Below are 20,982 nucleotides of genomic sequence, written 5' to 3'. Positions count from 1 at the left end.
CCCGTACAACGCGTCGCATTGTCGGGAATGCTTTTAAAGTGCAATTTCATTGACGCTAGAAACCAGCGGCAAATTAAAATCACTAGACTTTCTCTAGATATGGCGTCAATAAAATAAAGTTCAAACAGTTTCAACTTTTTCAGTGTGTAAAGCGGCCTTTTCATTGACGCTACTTTTTAGAAATTGCACCTTAACAGTTGGCAGCCCTACGAGATAGGCTGTGCACTGCGCGTATATAAAATAAATTTGAAATCGCTTCTAGTCTAACCATCTTCACGCGATCGACTTTATTTGAATTGCACGGCATCGCATCGAATTATGATGCGGCGCCGATTTGTTCGAACGTAATTCGGGACATCGCGATGCTGTATAAGCGTCGAATGAGCACGAATTGTCACGCAAATATGATAAATCACATCTACTTACCGTTTACCGGCTGTTCCACAGGCCGCTCCACTCGCTCGCCTCGGGACGTCCCATTCCAATCTTGATGCACACGATATCATCAACGCGAACGCGCGATACTTTATTCGGCACTCCCGATACTCGCTCGCATCCGATAATCATCATCAAGGGTGCGAATAATGCGACGCAACTTCGCTCCATCTTCGCGATCGCGCTATCACTGAACTGTGAAAAATAGCTGTCGCGCACTTTCACCGACATATTATGAAAGTCGCGCGATCATCCTTGGACACTTTCGACGCTCTTTCACTCGCGATATTCGTTTAAAAACGGTTAAAAGACGCGAAAAATGCGGACGTACGACGATCCGTGTAACTGCGTATGACTCCGATTCACGTATGACGCGTATGACGTAGCAGTGACGTAGCAGTCACGCGCCAACATGGCGGCCGAACCAGTGCGCAGAAAAAGAATGCGCACTGGTTCGGCCGCCATGTTGGCGCGTGACTGCTACGTCACTGCTACGTCATATGCGTCATACGTGAATCGGAGTCATACGCAGTTACACGGATCGTCGTACGTCCGCATTTTTCGCATCTTTTAACCGTTTTTAAACGAATATCGCGAGTGAACGAGCGTCGAGAGTGTCCAAGGATGATCGCGCGACTTTCATAATATGTCGGTGAAAGTGCGCGACAGCTATTTTTCACAGTTCAGTGATAGCGCGATCGCGAAGATGGAGCGAAGTTGCGTCGCATTATTCGCACCGTTGATGATGATTATCGGATGCGAGCGAATATCGGGAGTGCCGAATAAAGTGTCGCGCGTTCGCGTTGATGATATCGTGTGAGTTTGTGTGCATCAAGATCGGAATGGGACGTCCCGAGGCGAGCGAACTGTCCTGAGGAGGAGCGGTCTGTGGAACAGCCGGTGAGTAGATTTGATTTATCATATTTGCGTGACAATTCGTGCTCATTCGACGCTTATACAGCATCGCGATGTCCCGAATTACGTTCGAACAAATCGGCGCCGCATCATAATTCGATGCGATGCCGTGCAATTCAAATAAAGTCGATCGCGTGAAGATGGTTAGACTAGAAGCGATTTCAAATTTATTTTATATACGCGCAGTGCACAGCCTATCTCGTAGGGCTGCCAACTGTTAAGGTGCAATTTCTAAAAAGTAGCGTCAATGAAAAGGCCGCTTTACACACTGAAAAAGTTGAAACTGTTTGAACTTTATTTTATTGACGCCATATCTAGAGAAAGTCTAGTGATTTTAATTTGCCGCTGGTTTCTAGCGTCAATGAAATTGCACCTTTATTTCCGACTGGAACCGGAAGCTCTGTGAAATGAATTCTTTTGTTGGCGCGCGTAGATGTTGTAAATTTAATGCGCTAAATAACCACTAGAGCACGCGAAGCATGATACTTTCTCGTTGACACTCAGATGTGATTTTGATTCTATTTATAAAGGAAGAATCGAAAGTTGTGTAATTCGTCGTGTTGAAGTGGAGAAATGAAACTATACCTAACCTAATATTCCAAACGCCGTTGTCCCGGCGGCTGTAAATCCGTGGACGATTATAATTCAACGCGATGTTTTTTTTGTATTTCGTACAATCGTATTTTTGCTTGGAAAAATAAAATAATACTACGCTTTTGAAAATTTTTCGTACTCCGAAAATCTACGATTTAAGTTCTCACTTTGAATACACATATCTTGTTAACTCTCTTAAAACAGCTATCAAAATTCAAGGGGATAACACGACCCTACAAGATCCAAGATATTTTGGCCAATTCTTTCTCCGGGGTTATTCATGTATTACTTTCCTTCATAAAATCCTGTAATCTCCAGCTCTGAACGAAGCAACCTCCTGACACAATACCTTTTAACACACTACATTATTCTCTCGCTCAAACCAGTTGTTGGCCTGAATATACTGATCGCTCCTAGATCAGAAGTGGCCATTAAATTCTCTAAAGAAGAAGAAGAAGAAGAAGAAGAAGAAGAAGAATACACATATCTTGTGAAAAGTAAATTTCTAACATCGAGGGTATTAAGTTTTGCAAAAATAAATATAATTCTTGTCGATTATATCGTTATATTCGCTATAATTTAATGTATTAATATTTAATGTTACTTTTATTATTTTTATAGACTCATCATTTTCATAACGAGAAAAGTTGAAAGGATATACACAGTGTTTCACGTTATGGCAGAAGAAGAGAAAGGAATTGCGATAACACACATGCCACACCATGTGCAGCAAAAATTGTGTCAAACTCGACCGCCTTACAGACAAGGAAAAAAATTGACAGCAGTCAAGGTAGCATTGGGGACTTGTATCCTACTCTAAAATCAAATTTCTATTCTATTCATCGTGTTAGGAATAATCTTATATATTATATTATGAGATTATAAGAAAATATCAAATTTATCTATATTAATAATTGTATTTGCATATGCATGTACAATTATAATAATAATTACTGAATTTTAATTAAATTTTTCAGCTTTACTTTTATGAAAATGCACTATATTTTTTTTATTAATGCAATATATATATATATATATATATATATATATATATATATATAAACGATGTAACATGTTTAGAGTTAATATATAAATTAGTGGAAAAGTATAATTGTCATATATTTTCTATCAATTGATATTAATAACAATAAAATGTATACAAAAAATAAATAAATAAACACACACACACACATATTATATATATATATATATATATATATATATATATATATATATTGCATTAATAAAAAAAATGTAGTGCATTTCCATAAAAGTAAAAAAATATATATATAAAATAATAACTTTGAATACTTTAAATTATATACAAATGAAAATTTTTTTAAGAATTATATTAATAAACAATTATATATATCATCTACAACATTTCCTTGACATAGTAGCTCTGTGTAATAGGTTTATACAATTAACGATGAATCACAGCATTTACTAATATGTGGAGTACCAAAAGTGCAATTGGGAGAAGAAGTGGGAAAACTTGTTTATTCTTATGGAGATGTAAAGGCAATTCAATTGGTGACTGAATATCCTTCAGAGGAATTTACAGATACATATCACGTACATTACACATATATTCAAAGTGCAAGGTATATATTTTCTTATCAAGGAAACAATATTTAGCAAATTATTAATTTTTAACTGAATGATTCTCTGCATAGGGTAGCAAAACGACTGCTTGATAATAAAAATTTTTTTGGTGGGGTTCTGCATGTTTTTTATGTCCCTGAATTAGAAACTCTTGCAGAAACAAAAGCAAAACTTATACAACGCCGAAAAGATGTAGCAATACATATAAAAAGAAATCAACAGGACTTAACGAATCCGACGAAATTTATTCCAAAGTATGTTTTATTAATAATATGACATTTTGTGCATATAGTAAAAATATATAATAATATACAATAAATATTGTGTAACCTTGTAATGTGATATATAAGTACATTATTTTAGAAATTATATGAATATGCTACAACATAGTTTCAAATTAATATTAAATATGTAATTATAGAGAACAGTATCATAGAAAAAAGAAAAATCCTGCTTTACCCCTTACTGAAGAACGACTTAAACATTGCTACCCAGGAGAAACATTGTCATCTATTTGCAATGGAATACCTCAGAACATAGATCCACGACTTGTGTCTGAACCTCGCTTACCGATAAACTGGAATTCCAACAGTAGTATCGCATCTGGTTCAGAATCATTATCGGCACCGTATCAACCGACTGAAGCAGTGATACAGACAGGCATTCAGCAATCAAACAAAAATTCAAAATTAAACATGCAAAAGAGAAAGAATTACAAAGGCCAATATATCAACAATGATGTAAAAGTTAAAATTGTTCGCCCACGGTTGATAGATACCAGAAATATAGCGAAATCAAATTCTGTTGAAAAAACGAATATGTTTTATAACGTAAAGAAAATAGAGAACAGAATTACAGTGAAGTTATTAGAAAAATCTGATACTGTAAAGAAGAAGATAGTTATAAAAGATCCAAAGTATGTATATATATCCATAATATAGTTGTGCTTATAGAATATCTCAAATTTCCACTTTAAAATATAAGTACAAATTGGTAACTGACTTTAACTGATTTTCATGACTTTAATGATTTTCATACTGTAAAACAACATAGTATTTTCTTGAGATATCCTATATGTTTTGTATATTATAAATTTTTTTTATTCCACATGTATATTATCTTAAATTTTATATTTATGTTAATCTCATTTTTGCATGTATTTTCAGTGTAACGCATCTAATACAATCCAGCAAAGATCTTCAACACTCGATTCAAGCAGCGAAGTCTCAAATTCGCGCAGCAATGCAGAAACATGACACTTAAATATGTTTAAAAATTGAATTATTAATAAATATAAATTTGATAGATTTTTATATTTTACAATTGTGTTTATTTCAAAATTAATATAAACTTATTTTTAAAATTGCAATTGCGATAACATTTAAAATATATTTAATTACTGTTTTCGTTCTCTATTTTATTATTATTTTTTTTTTAATAAATTAGTGTTGAGATAAAAAGAGAGACTAAATCATTTTGTCCCTCTTTCTCTTTCACTTAAATAAAAACTGTAGTATTTGGATCCCAATGATGATTTTTAGTTTTTGCATTGTACATCTTGCATGGTGGTGTATTCTCTTGTTGTATTTTAGTAGATGCGGTCTTATTTCTTAATAAATATTGTGGTGAGTTTATTCTTTGTACTTGATCATTATTAGATCGATTGCCAAAAGGTGTTCGATTCTAAAAAAAAAAGAAAACTGCTTATTAATATTTGTGAACATAACTTTACACATATGTATATGATTTCATGACATCATAAATTACCATTTTATTTTCAAGGTTAAGAGTCTTTTTTTCATTTGATGTAACTGTATCACCTATCTTGGCATTCTTCTTTCTTCTTGCAATATCTCCCTTCTTCTGACAATCTCCTTCTATCTTTATTGGTTTTGGTAAAGTACTAATTGTAGCACATTCATCAAACATTATAATTATATCTTCTCTAGCTTTTTTTTGTGGTAACTTTTGTATAATATTTTCCTTCTCTTTCTTACCTGCAATATCTTCTTCTGATGATACTGAATCATGCCATACTTCACTTTCATCATCCTTTATATGTATTGTTTCCATATCATGTTCAATATCTTCGCAATCATTCTTTATATTTGTATCATCTTTGTTTTTATCAGTCGCAGTTATCTGTTCAACTAATGATATTGATGATTTTTCCTCTTCATTTTTGCATTTTAAATTCTTAATAACTGTAACTTCCTCCTCATTTTCAAAAACACTTGAATCAGAATCAGATTGTTGGGGTGTGCAGAATATATGTGATTCATCCTGTTCCTCCATATCTAATGTTTTCGAGGTTCCCGAAATTACATTGGATAACAATTGTATTTTTGGAATATTAAGTGATGTATTAATTTCTTGATGTGACTTTGTTGGTTTATAAATATCTGATTCATAACTGCCTCTGCGATGTAAAGTTTCTTGCGATCGCACTTTTATTAACGCAAGGGATTTCGGTTTTAAAAGAGGCGTTCTATCGAAGTCTGCAGCTGGAGATCTAGGATCTAATCCCAAAATTTCATAACGGTCATTATCAATTGGTGTAACATGTTTTGGATCCTTTTCAGCATTAATATTTGGTGTTAAATAATCTTGTGTTCCATCCTATATATAATAGATATACATTATGAATATGAATAATTTTTATCCTGAGAAGTTGGATTAAGTTTGTTTGTAAAACTAATAATTTATATACATATAATGAATGTGCATAAAATGTTTGCATATTAAAAAATTAAGTTGTTAATTAATAGTACTATTGGATATACAAATATTGAAAATTTGAGAAATCTAATTATGCAAGTTTCATTCATTCAATATATGAGAAAAAAAAGATATAATGCACTGTAAATATTAGATAACACATACTGATTCTGATCCCTGATCACCATCTGTTAATTTTATAAAACATTTTTTTGGTGTTAGAGGTGGCATTACTATATCCATATTGGTTTCGAGATATTTTTTTTTCTGTAAATACTCTGGAATTGCACTAGGTGCTCTTTTGGTCATTGGAATTGGAGTATAGTTCACCTATTTAAATATTGAAATATATTAAATGTTTTTTTTCATTAGAACATTATAACTGTAAAGATATAATGTAATAAAAGTTTTTCTCCCTTATCCTATTATTGCTAATAATTTACCTCAATTGGAGTTCTTGAGACTCCTACTGAAATTGAACGTGGATCACACAATACTCTTTTTTCAGGTAATGTTGATGTGCACATACTATTATCTTGTATAATTGTCTGTTATATAAATATATATATATTTAGAGCATGAAATTAAATATATAATGCATATAAATTTTCTCTCCATATATATAATTAAATTGTTATTTTACCTCAATAGGGGTTCTTGCAATTCCTGCTGAAATTGAACGTGGATCGCAAAGTATCCTTTTATCAGGTAATGTCGGTGTGCACATACTATCGTCTTGTGTAGCTAACTGCTGCATAAGATATATTATTCATATGCTTTCTTTTGATAAAAGTATAAATATAACACAACATAAAATTATATAAATATTAAAAATTATATAAAAATAATAAATAAGGAAATTATTAGGATTTTACTTCAATAGGAGTTCTTAAGATTCCTGTTGAAACTGAACGTGGATCACATAGCACCTTTTTTAATGTTGGTGTACACATATTATCATCTGCAGCTACTTGCTGCTTAACTGTTTGTAGCTCATCGCTTTCTTTTTGGCCTTCATTAGTGCGAAACAACTTGGTCATATAATTGCCCATTATGTATCTAAATCAATATTATGAGAATTATTTTGTGAAACTTACATTCCTCTCTTGCCAAAAAAAACTAAATGGATAAGAACAAAAAATATCTGTTTTATAATATAATAAACAGAGAGATCACAGTGCGAGAGATTTCAGTGTCTCGGTTTTTGATGATTAAATTTATTTTAAATTAATTACGTATTCTTCATAATTACTTTCATTTAATATTATTTATATTCAATTAAAATAAATTATATAGCATAACGTACATATACAATTTACATAACACACAGAACGTAAGACAGAATCGGACGTTTGCTAATTTAACCAACGGATTTTAAATCGCTGTTTATTTTCAAAATTAAAATGATGCCAATCTCGATGGAGAGATGAAAATCAAATATTGCCAACGTAATGAAATAAACCAATCATGCGCCTAATGGGAAATCATACTCATAGGATAAAATAGCATTTAATTGACCAATCAGGACAAAACCAGCAAAGATTCCTTTGTTTTGATTGGTCGATTCTACTCCGAGTACTTCCGTGAAGACGTATTTAGATGGAAGCGTTTAGCGTCAAGCGTCGAGCGTCAAAAACACGTGCGCAGCACCCTTGCGCATAATTCTGAACAGGCAGATTCCAGCATCTTGACGCTAAAACCGCTAAAACAATGTCTAGTAACAAAATTTTAATAAATACGGTAGAGGTAAGTAGATTGTATATTCTTAATAGAAAATGTATTAATATATATAATATATAATAAATATAATAGATATAATAGATATAATAGATATCATTATACAATATATATTATAGAATTGCGCGATTAGTAGCGTATTACAACATAACCAAACAGAAGGAATAATTGGCATAAATATATGTTTTCTAAATACAACATGAATATTATTTATTACAATGTATTCTTTGTATAGGATATAACGTGTGGAGTGTGCACGTAACTTTTTTTTGTTTCTTATATTCATGATTAATAATGCTGCTACATTCTAATAACCATTGATGATAACGATAATTAACTGACATTTTATTGATAATATTTGATAATAATGATAATATTGATAATATTGATAATAATGATAATATTTGATAATATTCCGCAATTTAGATGATTTACTGACTGCTCCAGCGTTTCAACAAATCACTAGGCACACTGCGCATGTCACACTTTTTGACGCTTTAACGCTCGACGCTAAAACGCTCCCATGTAAAGGCACCTTGAGAGGCGTTGTTTTTTGGACCACGAGATACTTATTTCCGACACACGAATCCGGATCTCTTATTTTTCCTAATCTTCGGTCTTTTGGCTATTTTGTGTTGACATTTGGAGGTTAAAAATATATAAGCATTTGTGGCGAAAGATTTTACAAGGGTTGGTATCACTTTCTTTCTTCTTTGATTTACTTAAATCAATCTTTGAACTTGCCTTTTCTCCAGGGGATCAAGATATTTCTCATTTTCAACCTACACGTATACAAAGGCAATTGAAGTATCATTATCGGAATAAACATCTGGGAGAAAAATCTCACATATGCCAAATATGCGAGAAAGCTTTCTTTCGTAAAGCAGACTTACGTATGCATTTGAATATTCATCTAGGTACGAATTTTTATATCTGTGAAGTCTGTGGAAGAAAATTCAATCATATATCGAATCTTATAAGGCACTGTAGAATACACACAGGTAAAGTATTGAAAATCTAATACATGATAGATTTTTAGATTTAGCTGGAAACTATAGATTTAACTAAAAACATAATTTTTTTATATTGGGATATATATAAAATAAAAAAAATTATGACTTGCTAAAAAAAAAATGCACAAGTACGAAAATATAACAACTAAACAAGTATTTTTATTTGTTACATGCAGGAATTAAGCCATATGTATGTCCAATTTGTGATAAACGTTTCACGCAAATTTCTTCATTAGCAAAACACAAACAAATACATACACCAAAGGACTTTACACAGCAGTATTGTAATCCTAGTCTTATCAATGACAAATTACAAGCCAAGGATTGTGCATTGAATAAGAATGAGGTAACAATACATTACTTTTATTGATGTTATTTAAATTATTAATTTATTTATATTATTAGTACTGTAGTAGAAATTTTTAAATATAACAAAGCAATAATTGAATTTGCTAAATATCAATACTGTTGGAAAATCTTGACAAAGAAATTTAATTGTATTTTCTGTTCAAAACTCAAAAGATATATTCCAAAAGCCTTGTATTGTCAAAATGTTATAATTGATAAGAAAACTATTAAATTTATAACTTTTCAATTAATATAAATTTATAATACTTGTTAGATAATATTTCAAGTTTATATGTTTTTATTTTAAATTTTTCAGATAATAAATAATGACATAAAAAATAAAAATGACGAAAAACTTTGTACAGAGCAAAAATGTGTTGATCAAAATACTGCTAGAGTTTCAGATATACAACCAAATAAGATAATTTTTGATAAACAAACTGATATGGATGATAAAGTATGTTTACCCTTGGAGACTGTAGTTCATGTTGGATCTAAGCAAGTGAGTATTTGATGTTTTAAATTTAACTATAGTAAAATATATAGATAAAGATCTAATATAAAAGTTTGAAAAAAAATAATTTAACAAAAAATAAAAGTATAAATCGCGATTATTGCAGGACCATTTTACTGAGATTGAAGAAAGATTTAAATCCATTAATTTATCTATGAATAAAACTACTGTTTCAAATTTTCCTCTAGATAAAACATATAATGAACAGATACAATCCAAAGACTTGATTTATCAATTTTCTAAAAACTTTTCGACACTTTTATCTCGAGATGGAGAATCAAATGCTGAATCAAACATTCATAACAATGAAGATATTTCGAGATTAAATGATTCAGAGACATATGCAGTCCAAGAAACATGTAAAGAGACTTCCATAAACAATGTAAAAAATTTATCAAATGAGGAAACAAATTTGCAAATCTGTTCACAAAATTTTGATGAAATTTTAACAAACAAAAAATTTCTGTCCAAACAAATATGCAAAGAAATCAGTGAAAATAGAAAAGATAATAAATTATTAAATAATGATAACCAATTATATTTCTCTGATTTAGAAATGTTGAAATCAAATGAATCGCGGTATTGCCATAACACAGATTTTGTTAATGTAAATGTTAGTCATACAGTGAAATCTCAACATTCTGAAAGCATTGCTGCTACTGATGCATTATATACTTCTATTGCTAATGAAGATCAAGACAATTTGTTGCAGCACAATGAGGATATTCTCAATAACTCAAATAATGCAGCATTAACTAATGAAGAGCCAATGTTGCGTTTAGTACAAACAGAGACTGGTGAGCAATTTTATGAATATATAATAAATAATTTAGAAAAAGTGCAAAATGTTTCATGCAGAAAGAATTTGGAGAATGCAACAGAAGAAGCCGCAAATGTTCTTGGAGATTGTGAAAAAATAAACTCAAATTTTAAAGAAAATAATAAGAAGAACGATCATATGGAACATCAAAATTTAGAAGCTCTTACTATAAATAACGAATTTAATTATGCACAGCTTGAATCTCATGGGGAGGAAAAAAATTCTGTGTTATGTCATGGTGAACATTTTCAAAATTCACAAGTCTACAATTTTGAAAATTTGGAATTATTGGAATCGCATACGGATTTTGACAAATATGTCGAAACGAACTTTGAAGCGTTGGAAAGATTGAATTATGAAAATTATGAAAAATTTTTAGAATTGGAGGCATCGAGAATTACCGATATCGGTGTAGAATTTTACAAAGAACCTTCGATACGTTTAGTCCAAAATGATGGTGAACAATTATTGGAACTATTACAAGATTCCCAAATTATCGAACAAGAAAATCAAAATTTCATACAAATTAATAATCTTAACAAAGACTGTTTAAACGTTTTGCAAGATAGTAATAAAATAACTGATTGTTCCAAAAGTAAGTCAGACTTTTTCACATATGTCGAAAATAATCTGTCATTGGAAGAAAATGTTAACACTCAAGCTGTGGAAGATAATGAAAAGTATGTAAACAGTGGTATACAACAGTTGTATAGAGACAAAATTACCAATGAAAGTGTAAATAATGAGAATTGTGTCGGGACGTCAGAAAAACCGAAAAAGAAAATCACTTCAAAGAGGTTTTGTTGCTCCGTATGCAACAAAACATTTTCAACAGCCTACAATTATAGCCAGCACATAGGTATACATTTTACGGATCAACAAAAATTTCATTGTAAGGATTGTGGAATATCATTTGCATGGAAATCTACTCTGAACAAGCATATTTTGAACAATCATAGCTCGGATGGGCCGCAAAAATTCATTTGTGAGATTTGCCCAAAAGTCTATAGCACCTTGTCACAAGTAAATGTAAGTCAATCAATATATATATATATATATATATATATATATATATATATATATATATATATATAACTTATTATCTGCTTTATTTTATATGTATCGTAAAAGCAATAATTTATCTTACCTAGGAACATGTGAAGAGGGATCATTTAAAGGAGCGCAATCATGTTTGCCAAACCTGTGGCAAGACTTTCTTCAAGAGATTTGACTTGAAGATTCATAGTAGAACACATACGGACGAACGTCCGTACGTATGTAACGTCTGCAACAAAGGATTTCACCATCAGAGCCATTTTATTCGTCACATGCGCATACATATGGGTGTTAAACCGTACGCTTGCAATTATTGTCCAAAGAGATTCACACAACTCAGTGCGTTCAAACAGCACTATCAAAAGCATCCAGTACATGTGGATTTCACAGATTATCAAATCGATCGTGAAAAGGATGCTCGCACTGGCTACAAACTTGTGAAATAAAATCAAGCGGATTATGCGAAATAAATCATACATCTTATTTAGCTGTAATACCAGCAATAACGTAATACATGCAATTTCTATTTTACATTGTTATAAACTCATTAATATTTTTTTAATTAAACCATGTGAAATAATATCTATACTTATTTACTTACATCTACTTAATTTATAATTTATAGATATATTTATAATGTTTAATAATTATATATATTATATAAAAAGAAATATTTTATATTTCTTTTTATATTAAATGTTATAAAATCAAGTCGCGGGATGAATGAGATTCTTGGTTTTTGAAATCTTATGGATGAAATTATTTAAAACGGCATAATTTTGTGGGAGAAAATTTATAAGAAAAATTAAACAGCTGCGTAAGTGCGATCGAGCGATATCGCGCGAATCGATACACACGCTTTCTTGAGCAATCGAATCCGATAGCGAGAGGAGTGCATTCGCGCACTTGGCAGCCCTGCTGTGCGAAGGAAGGTGGGGGAAAGGCATGCCGTTTACGAAAACGACATAGAATGAAATAAAAGCGTGACCGGGGCTCGTCGAGAGAGAGGTGTCGTTCTTCGAAGCGTGCGGTATTTCGGACGGTATTCGAAATTAAATTCAACTCTCGACTCGAAAACCGATCGATTGCGGGCGTATCCGTTCGTTGATGGCACTATGATCGATACCATTCGCACGCACCGCAACGGCCCATGGACGTAAATTTATCATCTCGACGAAGCTGTGACTTCTCGCTAACGAAGTGACACGAAACAATACGCTTCTACGAGGAGGTCTCCGAGTGTTCTCTAGTGATTGTGATCTCCGGGAGGGAGGAAGGTAAAGAGAGTCACTCTCCTGATTATCGTTATCATCGTCGCCGCGAATAAAAACGCGTCTAATATTACGACGTGACTCACACGCCGTTCTGCTCGTGGAACGTCGAGGGTCCTCGTCCTACGCGTGTCTCGAGATAAACGACGCCCCCGCGTCAGCCAGATAATCTCCCGTTTCCCCAGGTAGCCTCGGGGATCGCCGATTCAGCGATCCGACAATTGCGTGATACACGAATTTAATCGGCGACCCTAACCTCATTCAACTGCGATAACTCGTTCGGTCGCGCTGTCTTTCTCGCTCTCTCCCTCTCTCTCTCTCTTCCTTCCCTATTCCATCTCGCTCGCTCTTTCTCTCTCTCGTCTTTCTTCTCCGTCTCGGTCTCGGGCGCCGAGAGAGATGTCAGTTTAACGCCGACGAGAGAAAAGTCCAGTTACATACGTCGCTCTCGCGGCTGCACCCGACTGTTTCGATACAGTTGCTTGATTAATTCGCTTGATAATTACGCACGTAAGAGTTAAATCGTCCAGTTCACGGGATCCCCCTATCATCCTGATCCTGTGTCGATGACGCGATCCCTGCGCTGATTTTACGTCTCGCATTTCCATTATTCCACGCTTCTTCTCGCACTTCCGCGATTTATCGTTCCACGAAACGATAATAGAGCCTTTTTTTTCATCGCGCAAATTCGAGCGATGCTGCATTGATTTATGAGAGGCTGTATAATGTATATTATACTTATGCTAATTATATACGCGTATAATTGTACTTCTTCGCGTGTAATTGTGTTTACATAATGATTATGTTACAAATGTCGCTTTGTTTCTCTCTCTCTTCGAGTATCTGTCATGTCGTTTTGTTTTTTTCACCTTCTGCAAGTCTGTTTATTTTTCTACAATTTCTACACTCGTCCGCAAGTGTCCCGGAACTTTTCGCTCGATTACGATCTTGTATAACGATGCATTGTATTTTGTAAAATTCTAATTCCAACTGTCATTTCTACGGCAACTGTCGACAGATTTAGACAAATGGAATCTAAACTGATGACTTTTATATCATAGTGATTACCATATTGATTATAATATTCATATAAAACTCGTACATGACTCGTGCAAATTTTTTACATCAATTATTTAAACACAATATATGTACGTTTATAAGATTTTATGTGTGTATAATCTTATGTAAACAAATCAACTGTTTAATATAAATATATATATATATATATATATATATAAAATGTTTTTATATGTGAATATATATTTAAAATAATATTGTATTATTTTAATAAAGGATATCACACATTTAAATTACAAACTTTTGTATTCCAGCAGACAAAGGGATGCCACGTAGCAAGCGTAGAGGACCTTCTAGCACAAATCATACTCCTATTGATATGTCAGTGTCTGGTGCACACGAAGACAGTTTACCTAGGCATCCTTCGAAACGATTAAGACATACCTCTAGGTAGGTTCAAGACCTGTATTTTTTACATGTATATACTTATTATTACTCTTTGGATATAAAGTTACTTCTACAATATAATTTCACATGTCAATAACATTTTATATAGTCACATTTTTTTATAAAGAAATTGAAAAAAATTATTAATGTTAAGAATATTATTTCAATATATAAGAATATTATTTCAATACTTTCTTATCACTATATATGTGACTTGTGTAAAGAAACTTGTAAAATATTTCTTACAATATATGAACGATATTTTTGTACATATATAGTGCCAGAAGATATGCAAAAACTGATGATATATCCAATGCGTCGGCGTTTTCTCAAAAACGTTGCATTACTTGGTTTAGAGAGTATACCTCTCCAGACGATCCAGATACTCTTGGACCAGAAGGAATGGAGAAATTTTGCGAGGATATCGGTGTAGAACCTGAAAACGTAGTAATGCTCGTTCTCGCATACAGAATGAACGCTCGTCAAATGGGCTTTTTCACTTTGAGCGAATGGCTGAAAGGTTTTTCGGAACTTCAGTGCGATTCTATTAGTAAAGTACAACAAAAGCTCGAGTACCTAAGGAATCAATTAAACGATCCACACACGTTTAAAGGGATTTATAGATATGCTTACGACTTTGCCCGAGTATGTGCAATGTTATCAGAACACACGTAGATACACATCATAGATGTGTATAAATGTAATGTTGATATATTTGGATATTCCTGTACAGCATTCCTGATTTGTTTCACTTTAATTTTGCAGGACAAAGATCAACGAAGTATGGACATGGATACCGCAAAAGTAATGCTACAGCTGCTTTTGGGGAAACATTGGCCACTGTTCACACAGTTTGCTCAGTTCCTAGATCAATCCAAGTACAAAGTGATCAATAAGGATCAATGGTGCAACATATTAGAATTTTCACGTACAATCAATCATGATTTATCTAATTATGATTTAGACGGAGCGTGTAAGTGTATACAAGAAAAATGTTTATGCTGACTCTATAAAAAGCGTAAGAGATTATCTCGCATACATCTTCTGTTAATAATGTATGATTCTAGGGCCAGTAATGCTCGACGAATTTGTTGAGTGGTTAAAAATTCATCGAGGCGAGGCATCGTCATCGATAGAAACGAGAGGCAGCTGAAAGATCTTGTAAGAATAGTCCATTGAAATAAGAACAATTCGTTTCTTTGTCATGATATTCTGTTAATAACAAAATTTCGGTTCATAAATCACAATCTCACAACACTTAAGTTATCATCATTTGTACTAATTTTCTTTTTTTTTTTTTAAGAAGTAATGTATTGTAAGTAGCTTAATATGATTTTCAGTATCTTCGATACGGACTCGGCTGAAAATCTTCGTTTGATATCGCTCTCAATTATTTATCACCATTTACAAATTAATCCTCCAGGATTTGTCGCAGAAAAACTTGTGATTAAAAATAAAACTATTTTGATAAGAGAGAGAGGTTTACTTGTGCAATTTGTAAAGATAATTTGAGATATCATAAATTCAAGGATAAGTAACTTGGGATAATGCAACTTTTTGAAATTGTGTAATATTTAAGATAATGATTGCCATTTGACTTCCAGTGATTGTAGACTGCACATTTTATGTCAATGCAGAATTATAAAGATTCTTTTTACTCATTATTTTCTCAATTATATTATATATCTATATATTATAATTTAAATAAATTGATACCGGCCATACTTTTACGTGGCTTTCACATTTTCACATTCCGTGTCATTAAATAAATATCGAAATAATTTTATAAAATTCACATTTGACAAATTGTTAGTTATTCACTTTGTTGCATTATTAATACACATATTTCTACAAAATTTGGTATGTAATAATAAATAATCAATCGAGAAAATTTAAAAATAAAACTATTGATAAGAGAGAGGTTACTTGTGCAATTTGTAAAGATAATTGAGATATCATAAATTCAAGGATAAGTAACTTGGGATAATGCAACTTTTTGAAATTGTGTAATATTTAAGATAATGATTGCCATTTGACTTCCAGTGATTGTAGACTGCACATTTTATGTCAATGCAGAATTATAAAGATTCTTTTTACTCATTATTTTCTCAATTATATTATATATCTATATATTATAATTTAATATTACATTACAATTTATTGTCATTTAATTATCATTTTTCACTTTCTGTTGCAAGTCTTATGTAATACTGACATTTTCTACAAAATTTAGGTATGTATAATATTGTCAATCGGAAACATTTAAGAAATACATGAATATCACTAAGTAGAGATCATTGGTGAAAAAAATAAGACGTACACTATGCAGGTGCTGTTACAACGTTTAGTATTCCTAAAAATGGTACCACAAAATGTCAATATCATGTGCTATTTAGTCAAAATTAAGTATAATTCCTGTAAATGCTAAAATTATGAATGTACATTAGAATAACGAATTCTTATTAAAACACAATAATATTTATTAAATGCAACTATTTCTCGATCTTTACCGATATCACAGTTTGCTTTATGAATGACAGGGAGGAAGCAAAATTTACTAACAAGAAATAGACTTATTTTGTAATTATTCACTTACAAAAATTTCCCTGTTAATACACTTCTAGATATAAAAATAATATTGTTTTATCCAGTAGTATTAACAATGTATGTATCTAAATCGACTATTATCTCGTTCAATTTCTGCGACCATCTCATATCTCGAATCTTCAAGAGACTATATGTCGAATCACATACACACACACATCACCAAAAATTCTTGAGAATTTCGAAATTTGTGTGTGGTGGTTGTATAAAATAACTATATAAAATATATTAGTTTGATAAAATGCGCTAACATAATTCTCATTTAATGAATTTATGACATTGACTTTTGAATTTATATATGTCAATATATATATAAAAAGTTACCTATAAATCAATTTAATGAAACGCAAGGAGATACAAATAGCAATCGACAATATTGATCATGGGATTTCATTTAATCTTTAGTACCACTTTGAAAATATCAATTTCTGAATATTTTTTTTCTTGTACATGTACCTCTATTATAAATGATTGCAATTAGTACCATATGCATATAAACAATGCATATAATTTTTGCATTTCTCTCATAGCTTTTGAATACAATAAATACAAAATTTTTGGAAAGAAGATATTCATTGAGTATTTGTAGATTTACATGTTGCAAGTAAGTTAAAAATGTAAATTATAATACGTTCCAGTCTGTTGCAATATTACTGCCATCACTGGAGAATGTAATGTATTGGATGATATAATGAGGAGTGAATAAAATACCTTTTCCAATATTTCGTTTATTTTTGATTACAATTCTTGCGCTAAACTAAAACATTGCAATGTCATAGAAACATACACAAGAGTATATACAAAATCCAGGGAATTTTATTAAAAATTTTTAGAAAGCGCATTTTTTATATGTAATATACAATTTCCAATTATTTACATATCACATATATAGATGCTATTTATAAAAAACTTGTTAGGTCTAAATAATTTAAATAAAATTGATATTGATAATTTTTTATTCACAAATAATTGTTATAAAGATTATCTATGTATTTGAAAAATCTTCGATTCATCTTGTAACACAGTCTCGATTATAGTGCTATATAATTTATTATATATAATTATAAGAAAAATTGGCACTGTCCTAAAGTAAGAATAGAAATACTACCTATAGTTAGCAGAAGACATAAATATTTACCTTTGATAGGCATTTTAAACAATTTGGCGCACATTTTCAGAGAAGATGTATACAAAAGTATACTGTCAAGATCTTCTCCAGAAGTGGTTTGATACACGAACGGTCGGATACGTATCTCATGTCCTACGGCTTGAATCATGGAGCAAGCATTCGTTAAGCGCGCAGCCTGAAAAAAAGTAACATGTGTTAAATGAATCTGCAGGAATCAAGAAGAATGATAATGTAATAGAATGTATAGTGGATGCAGTATACATCCCACCTGGATAAACGGAGCAATTGATATCAAGATCCATAATATAATATTCATCACATTAACGTATGTGATTGGATAGATGTCATTTGCATCATTGATGTAGTATTGAAATAACCATACGATACCCGCAATAGCCCATGACAGATTCACTATAGTATAGATGCATACAGCTGGGCCTAATCCGTCATTGAAGTATTTCAACAATTTCTTGAATTCGTCGATGTCCTGTAAGTCATGCGAACGGAAAAAGAAAGATTTTTTTTCAAGATACAAGGCTAAAATTATAAGGGAAAGATTATCAGTATATATGAATGACAAACCCTCATCCAATCGATGGGTAGCAAGATATGCTGGAGCAATTTTCCACGTAAAAAGTAAAGATGTGACATCAATAACTGTCCTTGCAAGCAATAACTCGTTATAATAGTTCCCTGAATCATATCGTGCCATAAGGTACAAATAACCAGGAATACTTTCAGTGTTACTTTCACTTGGTATGGACTTGATGCAAAAGATGGAACATAAAAGTGACTCAATCTTTCGCAGGAATAATGAAAATTGTGTTAACAATATAGCTACCTATTCTCCACCCACTGAAACATTATATTTCCTTTTGCCATTTGTATATTCACAGTAATCAATGCCGTAATCATCCACACTATGCTTAATGCTATGAACAACCATAATATATGTACAAGACGCTTCTGATTGCCCCGATTTATTGGATTCGAGGAGAGCAGAAACGCTCTCTCCATAAGATTTTGCAATTGTTCGTTTTCTTTAATCCGAAACAAGTATATTGTGTATAAATATGCGATTAGATGCAATATACTTGGAAGTAAATAACTGAATATCATATTTCCATAGCAGGATGGCTCTTTCCTGCCAACATTTTGCTCCTGCATTAATATTTCATAACAAAATCCACGATCTCTCCTGCAAAATGGCAAATATTTATTTTATTTTAACATTCATAAATGATTTATTAAAACAGGATAATAATAAATGGACTGAGATATAATTACATATATATTCTATTGATGAAATTTCTTAATATTTACATTTTATATAATAGATGATATTACCTAAAACAGGCCATATATTGTAAAATATATCCAATACATATAAATATAGTGACTTGAAGAGTATGAATGTTTGCCAAAATAGAACATTGTAAAGAATGATCTGAATCATCACTGTTGGTTGGTTTTAATCCCATTACGCTTAACAATCTCAAGTATGGTCTGAGTATTTTGTGTTTACAATAATGAAGTATCGCTGATGTACTGATAAAGTTTTCATAATCCTCAGTGATTTCATCCACTTGCTGCGAGTAATAAATCATTTCAATTTATTAAAAACCTCTATGTACTATTATAGAATCTAATCTATTAGATAATGAGAGCAAGATCTAGAATTTATTAATTAGTGCAACAGTGAAAATAACTTACTGTGCTTTGAAGAGTTGTTGTTATACTTGTTAATATCGATGGAGCAGAGATCTCTGTACTTTCTTCATGATTCTGCTGAAGTGAATCTTTACCATTTTTAGGCTTATTATTGGATTGTACCTGTGAATAATTATTAAAATGTTTTTGTTATAAATTATATATAAAATATAAAAAACAAATTGACTTACTTTTATAGTTATTTTATTTATTAATTTTAATATCTTAAAAAAGTTGTATAATAAAAGAGTTTAATAAAAGATTTTCATACATACAGAAATGTATCTAAAAGAATTGAATAAATTTCACGAGTTTATACTTGATAGAATATTTGGAAATTATATTTTGGTCACATTTAATAAATAACACAAAATAAAATCAATTGTCTTGTTTACATTGAAATCAAAACAAATTCCTATTATATTTAATATTAAGCTCAAAGACTATTAAATTGATATATTGAGAAATAAAAAATTTTGTATATTTATTTGTAGAGTGACAATTTTTCGAATTTGTAGAGTGGAATTTTTCGAATTAATCAATTTTATTTTTTAAAAGTTTCTTAATTTTAGTATTAGTTTTAATCATATGTTCTGATCATATGCTAAAATTAAGAAATTCACAAAAAAAAAGTTGATTAATTTTAAGACGCTCAATTGTAATAACAAGACTATCAACAATCCATTGTAATTTTATTTATTGAAAAACTTACTCGCTAATCAAAATAATATAGTTTGGCAACTCACCAACGCCATTTGAATCTCTTTGATCAAGGAACACACATTGCTGTTGAAAACTTGAAAAGAAAATATTTGTATAGAATGTTTGACATGTGGCTCACTCTAGTACATGAATATAAGTTATATCAGTTTTCTGATGACATTTCACCTTTGTTTGGAGATATCTATGTGCATCAAAGTAAAAATTATTGCACAGTAATATGGCGCTTTGAAGCAAACAATAAATATGACAATTTTTATGTGTATATATTTACATTTAAAAAATTATTTACAACATTTACAAAATGATTTAATGAAAAAAAGCATTTA

At 31.2% G+C, this 20,982-nt stretch overlaps 5 protein-coding genes across 16 annotated transcripts; 3 read left to right on the top strand and 2 right to left on the bottom strand.

Moving 5' to 3' along the window:
* Positions 1-1,255: 1,255 nt before the first annotated feature.
* LOC105254793 (RNA-binding protein 48) lies at positions 1,256-4,841 on the top strand. 3 transcript variants are annotated; one of them, XM_025413766.1, is made up of 6 exons: positions 1,256-1,335; positions 2,566-2,734; positions 3,358-3,548; positions 3,621-3,803; positions 3,971-4,465; positions 4,716-4,841. In XM_025413766.1, exons 2-6 carry the CDS (start codon positions 2,621-2,623, stop codon positions 4,810-4,812), a joined length of 1,080 nt encoding a protein of 359 aa, XP_025269551.1. In that variant the 5' UTR covers positions 1,256-1,335; positions 2,566-2,620; the 3' UTR covers positions 4,813-4,841. The 3 variants fall into 3 exon arrangements, with proteins under 3 accessions (XP_025269551.1, XP_011261996.1, XP_011261994.1); XM_011263694.3 differs by lacking the exon at positions 1,256-1,335 and adding an exon at positions 1,749-2,461; XM_011263692.3 differs by lacking the exon at positions 1,256-1,335 and adding an exon at positions 1,749-2,441 and having other exon boundaries at positions 4,716-4,840.
* A 140-nt stretch (positions 4,842-4,981) lies between these two features.
* Positions 4,982-7,656, bottom strand: LOC105254791. 3 transcript variants are annotated; one of them, XM_011263690.3, is made up of 7 exons: positions 7,574-7,656; positions 7,197-7,326; positions 6,911-7,015; positions 6,711-6,815; positions 6,433-6,597; positions 5,317-6,168; positions 4,982-5,232 (listed from the first exon to the last, which is right to left on the bottom strand). In XM_011263690.3, the coding sequence occupies exons 2-7, from the start codon at positions 7,317-7,319 to the stop codon at positions 5,047-5,049; spliced, it is 1,536 nt and encodes a 511-aa protein (XP_011261992.1). In that variant the 5' UTR covers positions 7,320-7,326; positions 7,574-7,656; the 3' UTR covers positions 4,982-5,046. The 3 variants fall into 3 exon arrangements, with proteins under 3 accessions (XP_011261992.1, XP_019884165.1, XP_011261989.1); XM_020028606.2 differs by having other exon boundaries at positions 4,983-5,232; positions 7,143-7,326; XM_011263687.3 differs by having other exon boundaries at positions 4,984-5,232; positions 6,911-7,018; positions 7,143-7,326.
* A 1,152-nt stretch (positions 7,657-8,808) lies between these two features.
* On the top strand, positions 8,809-12,286 carry LOC105254790 (zinc finger protein 91-like). The gene is made up of 5 exons (XM_025413747.1): positions 8,809-9,005; positions 9,194-9,363; positions 9,682-9,867; positions 9,986-11,728; positions 11,851-12,286. Exons 1-5 carry the CDS (start codon positions 8,900-8,902, stop codon positions 12,199-12,201), a joined length of 2,556 nt encoding a protein of 851 aa, XP_025269532.1. The 5' UTR covers positions 8,809-8,899; the 3' UTR covers positions 12,202-12,286.
* A 396-nt stretch (positions 12,287-12,682) lies between these two features.
* Positions 12,683-16,028, top strand: LOC105254789 (DCN1-like protein 5). Of its 4 annotated transcripts, XM_011263682.3 has the most exons (6): positions 12,683-13,032; positions 14,358-14,493; positions 14,769-15,135; positions 15,256-15,463; positions 15,558-15,651; positions 15,831-16,028. In XM_011263682.3, the coding sequence occupies exons 2-5, from the start codon at positions 14,369-14,371 to the stop codon at positions 15,641-15,643; spliced, it is 786 nt and encodes a 261-aa protein (XP_011261984.1). In that variant the 5' UTR covers positions 12,683-13,032; positions 14,358-14,368; the 3' UTR covers positions 15,644-15,651; positions 15,831-16,028. The 4 variants fall into 4 exon arrangements, with proteins under 4 accessions (XP_011261984.1, XP_011261986.1, XP_011261985.1 ...); XM_011263684.3 differs by having other exon boundaries at positions 14,361-14,493; positions 15,558-16,028; XM_011263683.3 differs by lacking the exon at positions 12,683-13,032 and adding an exon at positions 13,401-13,536 and having other exon boundaries at positions 15,558-16,028.
* A 2,005-nt stretch (positions 16,029-18,033) lies between these two features.
* Positions 18,034-20,907, bottom strand: LOC105254788. 5 transcript variants are annotated; one of them, XM_011263678.3, is made up of 8 exons: positions 20,680-20,906; positions 19,937-20,056; positions 19,571-19,812; positions 19,065-19,421; positions 18,806-18,986; positions 18,492-18,710; positions 18,233-18,398; positions 18,034-18,133 (listed from the first exon to the last, which is right to left on the bottom strand). In XM_011263678.3, the coding sequence occupies exons 1-8, from the start codon at positions 20,686-20,688 to the stop codon at positions 18,126-18,128; spliced, it is 1,302 nt and encodes a 433-aa protein (XP_011261980.1). In that variant the 5' UTR covers positions 20,689-20,906; the 3' UTR covers positions 18,034-18,125. The 5 variants fall into 5 exon arrangements, with proteins under 5 accessions (XP_011261980.1, XP_025269524.1, XP_019884172.1 ...); XM_025413739.1 differs by lacking the exon at positions 18,034-18,133 and having other exon boundaries at positions 18,146-18,398; positions 20,680-20,729; positions 20,822-20,907; XM_020028613.2 differs by lacking the exon at positions 18,034-18,133 and having other exon boundaries at positions 18,146-18,398; positions 20,680-20,907.
* Positions 20,908-20,982: the final 75 nt, after the last annotated feature.

The sequence above is a fragment of the Camponotus floridanus genome, unplaced genomic scaffold (genome assembly GCF_003227725.1).
Source record: "Camponotus floridanus strain SB8 unplaced genomic scaffold, Cflo_v7.5 scaffold7, whole genome shotgun sequence".
NCBI lineage: Eukaryota > Metazoa > Arthropoda > Insecta > Hymenoptera > Formicidae > Camponotus > Camponotus floridanus.
This window is presented reverse-complemented; position numbering and strand designations above follow the sequence as displayed.